Here is a 9,645-nt window from a genome sequence, read left to right as displayed (position 1 = left end):
CAATCACTGCAAGGCACCAATATCCATCTGACCATGTCTGGTTTTGGCAGGGTTCTTTTGTTGCTGCCTTTGCATCCTCCAACTTGGGAGATGTGTCGCCCAACACCAAAGGCCCGTTCTGTGTAAACACGGGGGAGTCGTGCAATAACCCACAGAGCACCTGTCCCATAGGGGGGGTAAGTATGACTTACCTGATCAACATTAACTTCTGATAAGGAGAAAACTCGGGATGGAGCAGCAAATACAGAGCCAAGTGGTGGACCATTGTGCATGAAGAGGACACAAAAAAAAAAATCACTCCTTTTTGGACTATTCTGGAAACCTCTTTCAGGAATTTATTGTGTCTTGTCCTCATACACCCTGTTTTCTGGTCATTCAGCCCAAACTTAAATTTATCTTGCTGCAAAGGTTAGTGTAGTAATCCGATGCCCAAATTTGAGTTGGCTAGCAAGAAGCAATTAGTTCCTACAATATGACAATTGCTTGTGAATTCATCCACTTTGCAGTGCCACACGTTCTCCGTATTAACTGATCACTAGCATTTAAACAAATTTCTTAACAGGCAACGATGTGCATGGCCATGGGTCCCGGTAATGACATGTTTGACAGTACAAGAATTATAGGACAAAATATCTACTTGAAAGCAAGGGTAAGTGGTATTTTGCTTTCTGAGTGTGCGTGAATGCTTCTATTACAGGAATGCATGTTCATTTAAGCAACTTTCTTGCACCTGTTTTTGTGAATGTCTGTAGATTTAAATTACTCTAAAGTCCGTATTTATATGCTTAAGGAAAAGTTTCCTGATTATTCAGAAAGCACACACTTTTATTTAGATATATCATTGTAGGTGTTGCAATTTGAAAATGTTGGTTTGGACTTTTAATCTCAATATTCCTCATTGGTATATAATGTGGATGTTGCCCCTTATAATCTCCCCCTCCCTCCCATGCACACATCTCAGAGGTGTCATGATGGGAAAAATTGCTGGTGTTGAAGACTCCTAGAAGGGCTCAGAGACACCACCATATCCTGCTTGTTGGCCAGCTTTGGTATCACACTCCCAAACTAATGCAAATGTGAGTTAAAATGTGCTATCTTAAACATCCAAGAAAGATACTCATCTTGCCTTGCTTGACTTTGCATTTACTCAGTTGGTGTCCTCCACCCTATGGATTCCCTTACGTCACCTGTGTCCTTGGGCTCAAAAGCCACCTGAATTTACCGGTTCCCCTTCTGCGGCTTTGTGTAATATGAGAGTAGTCAGTAAGAGGACATTTTTTGGCACTGTTACGGGGACAGCAGCTTGTAGGAACTGGAATGGGTCCAGAAAGGAGTAAGAGCAGAAGGCTCGATGGTGGTGGTTTCCTTTTAATCGCCATTTCAGATGCTTGCCCTGAAGTCATTCCAGGCTGATCGTGACTTGCAAGTGAAAGATTGTCCCAGTCAGAGTGGCCCAGCATGTGTATCAAATGGCGAGGGAAAACATTGCTGTCGTTTTTAACACTGTGGACTCTTGGCCTTCAAAGGCTGTGCCCTCTATTCCTTCCTGCAGTTACAGGAATGTTACTAAATCTGTGTAACTTCTGGCAACACTTTCTATGTACCAACTCGAGGCATGTGTGCCAGAAAACCATTCACCGAAGAGCTTAATGGCTTAGCTGTAAGCTGTAATGTAAATGAATGGTAAAGTCCATGCGTTTCAAAGCAATGAATGCAACAAAGTACATCTTTCTCATAGAAAACATTTGTTCTGGTTGGTCTAAGATGTGAGAAATGCCAAAAGGTTGCAACTAGGAAAAAGAAGTTGCCGTCCTCATGGAACAGGTACAAGTTTCAGCTCTAAAAAGAGAGGCACGCACAAAACTGCTGACCGCAGAGTGTCCTCCCTATGTTCCTTGAGACAGGGAGAGCTTGTAGGACTTGGGGCATGCAGGATGTAGAGATGGGTGATAGAAACAAAGGAGCTTGGGAGATACACTCTTGCTTTAACACCTGGAAGAGGCCAACTGGAAGGTGTCAACAGAATGAAGAAATAATTCATATAGCTCAGTCTCAGAGGAGCTGGGTTCCTGATTTCTTCTTCCTCAAGGATTTCCACCTTGTGTGTCCCTTAGGAGCTGTATGAAGAAGCTTCCCAGGAGGTCACAGGACCCCTCAGATCAGCTCACCAGTGGGTGAACATGAGTGATGTCTCGGTGGAGCTCAATGCCACGCACACGGTAAGAGTTGGAGCTCCCAGGGTGCAGGCATAAGGAAGGAAGAATTGTTATATTCTCACAACAGGACTTGGCACATTGAGAGGTACTGGTTTTAAAATATCTCTTTTTCATTTTCCCCCCACCCTTCTGATTAAGGTTAAAACATGTAAACCAGCCTTAGGACACAGCTTTGCTGCGGGGACTACTGATGGAGTGGGGGCTTTCAACTTCACACAAGGTAATTTAGGGAGCAGATGTCAATATGGCTTCATACAAATGGGGAGGACATGGGGCATCCCTCAAATAGATTCAAACCCCCAGAGTCATTTAAGAACATCAATGGCTGGTTGAACCAGTCTCCAAAGGGCTGTTTCTTAGGAAGGTGTAATCTTACAGCCCCCTCACAAGTTTGTCTGTGTTCATCAGAAAGCTTCTGGAGAAGGATATGACCATGCTCTGAAGGCAGGAGAGTGGTGGATGGGGAGTGGGGGAAGAAAAACCTGGCTTTGGGGCAATCTTTCTCATTTCTTCTCATTACCCGAAGGCTGCCAAGGTGGAGCCCAGCTGGGCTAAAGCTCGGCTTTTCAAATGACCCCAGAAAAGGGAGATAGTCAGAATCCACTGAGAAATATCCTATCCCTCATAAGCAGGAAGGGGGTAATAAATGAGTTTTCTGTCCAATAGCTGCTGGGGCAGCTGAAGGAACAGAATTTAAAAGATGTTTCCCCCTCAAGGCTCAGTAGAAGGGGACCCGTTTTGGGATGAAATCCGGGACCAGCTGCTGGGACAGCCATCCAATGAAAAGAAAGCCTGCCACAAACCCAAGCCAATCCTCTTTAGCACAGGAGAGGTAAGGATACACTGGTGTGAACCCTGGGAAGTGCAGAGATTGCTGATCTGGGCTAGGTTTTGGTAAGGCACTACAGATGATGTCTGTGCCAGCCCATATCGTGAAGAACAAGGAGGGAGAGAGAACTGCACGGGCTTTGAAGGCATGGAAATAGAAAGCAAGAATAAGTGTTGTCGTTAGTTTGCATCAGAATGAGAGAGGTGGAAGTTTTCCTCCTGCAGAGCATCTTTTCCATATATCCCAGGCAGAGGGAACAGACCCGCTGCTCTCATTAGGGTCAAAAAACCCTACTGAAGATCCACCCTGGCCTAATTCTCTGCCTGTGAAACAGCCCGGAGCAGGATGCACAGGGAAAATGCATGACATCAGGGAAAGCCAATGGTGTGTGGAGCTCAGCGTTGCCTCCTGGCAGTCTCTGGCTTCAGGACATCCTCTGCTGGTGCTCAGATCTTAATAGCTCAGGGTGGATTATTCTTCCATCCTACCATTGGTTTCCTACCTTAATCCATGAGAGGACCTTTCTTTTTGTCATGTGACAGACTGGTCCATGCAAAATGAAGTAACTTGTCATGGTGCCTTTTGGAAACTCTGGGGACTGTATCAACTTACCCACCTTCTCAGCATTGTCTTCAAAGGTTTCTACCGGGCTTTGACTTCCTCTGGAAATGTCCTGTTGACTTCCCTGCTTTTCTGTCATGTTTATGCAAGTGTCTGATAGTTCTGTGAGCTATAACATTGACTGATGCCAGGCTTACTCATCCACAGGTATAATCACACCAGACTCAGGCTGGAGGTACCCTGGGGTGGGGTTCTCCAACATGACCCTGCTCCCAGCAGCACCAACACTGCAGCTACAGCAGGTTGCTCAGGGCCATGTCCAGAAGAGTTGGGGCATCAACAAGGATGGAGATCCCCCACTGCTCAGGTCCCCATCCCAGGGGTGCCCCACTCACACTGGGAACGGCTATTTCTTAGGGCCAGCTTCTGCAGAGCTGCTGCCCTGTTGGTCCCAGCCCATCCCCATGCTCGGGGCTGCTCTGTCCTTGGCAGGACTTGGTGTTTGTTCTTACTGAACTTTCTCAAAATCCTACTTACAACTTTAAAAGAAAATTGATGCCCCATTTTCCACCTGCTGTTCCCTTGGCGTTAAGGCAAATGCACTGTAGTGGAGCAGGATCACGTCCAAGGTCCTTTAGAGCACTTAGAGGATGCCACCTGGATGAGGAGATTCGTTGTTATTCCTTTCATCAGTCTCTTTAAAAACTTTTCTAGTGTCACTTTGTGTTCAACCAGCTCCTCATCTCATCTCTCATAAAAAGAGGTCCCAGCGCAGACCCCCCTCCCACCCCACGTCCTCCACCCAGAATGGTGTTACTGAGAGTAAATTACACTTTATTCTTACAACTTTATCACCTTTTGAGCATCCTTTTATGGATGCTCTGGCAGGCCTCCTGCTTCTGATGTGCTTCACAAGGTGTTGTCATTCATGTTTTGCCCTCAGTAAATTACTCCTCAGAAATAATTTTGGCTTGCTGGAGTGGGATTTTGCATTTCACTTGCTGGAGCCATGCCACCCTTGAGCTCTTGTTCTTAATTTCTTTTTAACAAGCTTTTTCATTTTTATCTAGCTTTTTTTTTTTTTTTTGTGAGGAAATGCTGCTGTAGTGTGTATTTTGGCTGCTGCAATGGTGCTGAGTCTGAGTATGGTGTGGTCCCTGCTAAGGGGCAGTTTGAAGTCAGGGCTAGGTCAAGGGTTTCCTGAGCATTACCCTCTGGGTGACTTAGAAACTATCCCTCTGCATCACAACTGACGGTGCATTTGCTCAGCTAACAAGGAGATAACTCTCATTTCACATCGCCATTGGGCTCTCTGATTTCACTCATTCACTTTTGCTCTCCTGGTCCGATGATCAACCTTATTGATCCTAACACTATCCTTTTCCCATGCAGGTGAGGGGTTTCTAGGTGCTACCCTGACCTTATTTACCCGCTTTGCTTTAAGCTACCCCTCTGGCAACACCTTTTTTTTTTGCCTTACCCATAGAATTTACATGTGCTTTATCTGTCTGTTATGGGCAGACAACTTGCTGTACATGTGGAGGTAAAACACTTTCTCATGTGCCTGTCTACAAAGTAAAATTATTTGCCTGATTTATGACTGTAGGAAGGAAAACATTTCAGCTATCTTTTTTTGCTACTATCCTACAATAGTCATATCCACTTTTTTTTCACCTCAGATGACTTGGCCTCACCCATGGCACCCTGACATTGTGGATGTTCAGATTGCTGTCATTGGATCGCTGGCAATCGTTGCTGTTCCTGGAGAGTTCACGTATGTGTTTCTTTGGTCTTCTACGTATTGCAGCCGGCAGCGTTTCATTCAAACTACCTGCAATACTTCTGCATGCAGGTAGAAAGGGGGTGTAGGCTGAAAATTGTCCCAAATATATGATAGCTGTGCAGGCACTATACATATATGTCCACTGCATGTACCTTCTTGTATACTGTCTCCTCTGGTTACCTGGGGTTTTCCATTTTCTTCTCCGTTCTGTAAACTAGCTATGGGAATGAATGAGATGCAAACAAGCTTCCTAAATAATTTTAACTGTTCATTGCAAAATGCAGTTTCAATGAAACTAAAGGAACCTGTTAACTTAGATTTTTTTTCACACCACAAACACCATAATGATGAATTGGACTGATTGTTGATGTTACAATGGTGAAAATCTGAACAGGATAATGATTTATTTCTAGCACCTTTTTTTTCTACCCCACCCCACCCTGGGGTGCCTCCAGCCTCACCCTGGCTGTGATGCTGTATGTGAAATGTTTTGAGGTGTTTTGGTTGAGCTCATCACAGAGAAGCCTTAAGGGATGCTGAGCAGTGCTGCAAGTGCTATGTGAATTTCTGGTGGTCTGCTGTGTGTCCAACCAGCGATTCCTGCTTTAGCTCCCTGCATTTCTGGAGACTGATATTGTTCCCTTAATGCCCCTAGGACCATGTCTGGACGCAGGCTACGGGAAGCTGTTAAAAGAGTAAGTTGCTGAGGAAGAGGTTTCTTCAGAGCACAGCATACCTAGAACTTCATATTTCTTGATCCTTCTGTTTTTTCCCTTGTCTCGTCCTAGCTGGGGTCATGGGACTCGTGTCTCACAGATGTTTCCTTCTGACAATTGCTTCAGATATACATTTTGCATGTGCTTGCTGACATGCATGAGAAATGAATATCCCCCCCAAAAGAAGCAAACTGATCCAGTTTCTATCCATTAAGCCAACACAAGCTAATTTAACTGGGATTCAGGCATAACTGATGCTAGCAGGAGTTTTGTCTCTGGGATCGAGGGTTTTAGTTCCTTAATATCCCTACCAGGATTTTGCAACACGAGAACAATTGCAAAAAAATGGCAAATGTATTTTTTCCATTTTCATGATTGATACATCCTATTCTCAGCTGCAGCCTAAATGCCATCTTAATCTCAGATGCTGTCTCCACAACTCACTGAGCCTGTCTCACATAGTTATATCACCAATTTTTTTAGGAGTATACAGACATCTGCTTCAAAAAACCCCCTATATTTATTGAATTTACTGGAGTATGAGGTCATTTCTCCTCTTTTTTTTTTTGGGGGGGGGGAGTGAATATGAAGCATTAATAAAGGTAAATTACACTTGTAGGATTGCATTCCTGAACATCGACCCCTCCCCACTGTAACTCTGTCCTGGTAAATAATAGTAACAACAACAACAGTATAATTGTGCATTAAGCAGTTGTTACAAGATAAGTGATTTATTTCCTTTCTTAGGAATTTGATTATCATGGTACACCAAGAATGGATGTTGTAATTGCAGGTCTGTGCAATGTCTACACCCATTACATTACCACCTATGAAGAATACCAGGTAAATGTTAAAACTGTGGATTGAACATGTTTAACTGAGTTCGGCTTTTGGCTATATGGGATGATAATTCATGTGAAATTATGTACATTTAGAATACTTTTCCTTTGCCACAAAAAGCTGAAGAATCTGTGGCAGAAATCACGAGACCTCCTTGTTTATTCTGACTTAGACAACATGGTCCAAGGGCCAATGTGGTTTCCTGACCATAGCTAGAGAGTACGTATGGATGATTTAATATGGAAATAGTCAGACGTACTGAAGGGAGCTCCTGTGAGTTCAGGTCTGGTTTAGTAATCTCCTGATGACTTGGATGAATTAGAAATTATCTTCATAAAGTGGCAAAATTGCCAGAAGAAAGATTTGGAGCTGTAGGGTTGTAAGGTGAACATGAATTGCAGTGCCATGTTGCTGTGGAAAAGACCACAATACAGCTTGCAAGACCCAGTTTTAAGGGTCCCCACAAGGCATGGTAGATGCTGTGCTTTGAGGAAGATGTGGACCATTGGATAGACTCCTTGGGTTTAGAAACCCTAAACTGGGAGGGAACGTTGGAAGAACTGGGGTTGTCCAACCCAAAAAGTTGGAGAGGAGATGACCTACATCATAAGCCTTTAAAAGAGTAAAAGAGCTGTGATAATTGGAGGAGTGACAACCGGTCCTCCCTGTTTGGGATGGATTGGAGAGTGAAGAGTAACCTGAAATTGCAGCAGAAATACTTAGGCAAGTTGCTGGGCTGTCTCCCTAGCAGTAAGGAAGTAAATAAAACCCCGCAGGTATAGTGCTGGTCTGGTCTTGGCACAGTAGGATGAGCTGTATAAACTGCTCAAGAGTCCTTCAAACCCTCCTTTTCCAAATTTGTCCTTTGTTAGGTTCAAAGATATGAGGCTGCATCGACTATTTATGGGCCGCACACCCTTTCTGCTTATGTTCAACTGTACAGAGGACTTGCAAGGGCTATTGCTACGGTAATCAAAACTTTCTATATGCCACATGCTGCTAGAGACATTTAAATCCTGTAAATGGTGATGGCTATATTTGTTCCTCAGTGAGGTTGCATGATTGCTACCCTCTCTTTTCTCATAAGAAACTGCTTTAAGAAATTCTCATGTGGTATGAAAATAATTCCTGTAATGGGGGTCTCATGCCACTTGAGAAATTCTGGGGGGTTTTCAGTTCAAAGTTTGGTACCTCCAATCTTTCAGCATGGCCTGAAGTTGCTGCTTTTCTACCAAGAGGAAGAAAAATCTGCTACATTTCTGCTGTACATGGCAATGTTCATTACCATTGTATCTGTGGACCATGTGAACGTGCAGCACCGGTGGGCAGGCACTGCCTCCTGAAGTCGTGGGATATTCTGGCAGGTGGATTTGGGGTACCTCAGCAACAGGGCAGCGGGTGACCTGCGGGGATTGTTTCTGCATGCAGAGCACAGATGAAAATCCTCTTGGTTTTTTTTACGCTCACTTTATTGCCCTTGTTCTTAAAATCTATGTAAGCAATGTACTTGGATAAAAAGCCACAGCAGTGATATGATTCATCAGGGAGATACCGGTTATCTATATGTATGATAACAAGCACATCTTCCCTCTCCCAGAATACAGTTCAGGATTTGCCACGTGGTCCAGAGCCCCCAGTTTTCAATATACATAACGTGACCTTGGTGCCTCCTCTCACTGCTGATCGCGTGCCGGCAAATAAGACATTTGGGGATGTGCTACAAGAAGTGAGACAACAGTATCGAGTGGTGAGAGCTTCAAGAATTTGCTAAAACCTGTTCAGGAAATTGTCTTTACATTCTTACCCCTCATCCAAAAAAGTCTGTGTTTTCTAAAGGGTCATGGTGCTCTCAGACCAAAAAGGTCTCAGTGCTCTTAGTGGGCATGGTTGAAAAGGCAGAGACAGAGTGTTTTCATGCCAATGTTGTTGTACTGAGCATGATTAAAATGGGTGAGTGAAGGGGAAAATAAAAGCCCTTTATTCAACATGAAGAAGATTTCCCCTTCTGCTTTGACATGAAATAACAGTTGATGATTAAATAGGCAAATATTGTACAGTGATTTCTTCACAAGCAGAAATCAGGTCACCTTTAATGCCTCTGGTATGGAATGTAAATGAAATGTCAGAAAGGGTTCAGTTTTCAATGCTCAAAATTTGGATAAGGTGTTCAGAGCAAGGACTTTCATCTCATTGCTGTCTCCAGCAGTAAGGTAGGAAGAAGGCAGGGAGGCATTCCTAAAAATCTCACCTATTTCCCTCCCTCTTTTACATAGAAATCTTATGTGCTATGGTGGAGTTTATCCCACAGGCAGGACAAGTGGAATGGCAAGGCACAGAATACCAGTTCACAGTATAAATCATCCATTGTTATTGCAACAAGTGAAATTATAAATAATTTTTTAAAAAAAGCAAAACCAAAAAAACACAAAAAAACAACCAAACCACTAAAAAACTTATATGGCAGCTTCAAAGGATGTTCTTAATGTGCAATATGCTGCTCAGTCCTTAATATAAATCTCAATTTCCCCCACAGAGAGAAGTTGCTGAAGTAACTTTTGTAGGTGCGAACCCCAGGAACTCTGCAGAGAATGCGGTAAATATGACACAATGACACTGGAATTGGGGATGTTCAGGATTAGTGAATATTTAGTTACTTTCTCTGCCTGATGCATTTTAATCTTTGACGTTCAGGTTTCAGCA

At 43.6% G+C, this 9,645-nt stretch overlaps 1 protein-coding gene across 1 annotated transcript in view; it reads left to right on the top strand.

Moving 5' to 3' along the window:
* ASAH2 (N-acylsphingosine amidohydrolase (non-lysosomal ceramidase) 2) overlaps positions 1-9,645 on the top strand; it is a 21,580-nt gene that overhangs the window by 7,123 nt on the left and 4,812 nt on the right. Inside the window, exons 8-18 of the mRNA XM_009332775.1 lie at positions 51-176; positions 563-649; positions 2,115-2,219; positions 2,355-2,436; positions 2,933-3,048; positions 5,286-5,380; positions 6,045-6,084; positions 6,853-6,948; positions 7,818-7,913; positions 8,543-8,692; positions 9,479-9,538. Coding sequence (XP_009331050.1) covers positions 51-176; positions 563-649; positions 2,115-2,219; positions 2,355-2,436; positions 2,933-3,048; positions 5,286-5,380; positions 6,045-6,084; positions 6,853-6,948; positions 7,818-7,913; positions 8,543-8,692; positions 9,479-9,538 — 1,053 coding nt within the window. The remainder of the gene's footprint in view (positions 1-50; positions 177-562; positions 650-2,114; positions 2,220-2,354; positions 2,437-2,932; positions 3,049-5,285; positions 5,381-6,044; positions 6,085-6,852; positions 6,949-7,817; positions 7,914-8,542; positions 8,693-9,478; positions 9,539-9,645) is intronic.

The sequence above is a fragment of the Pygoscelis adeliae genome, unplaced genomic scaffold (assembly GCF_000699105.1).
Source record: "Pygoscelis adeliae isolate BGI_AS28 unplaced genomic scaffold, ASM69910v1 Scaffold139, whole genome shotgun sequence".
NCBI lineage: Eukaryota > Metazoa > Chordata > Aves > Sphenisciformes > Spheniscidae > Pygoscelis > Pygoscelis adeliae.
The sequence above is the reverse complement of the archived record's forward strand: the minus strand, read 5'-3'. Positions and strand labels throughout refer to the sequence as shown.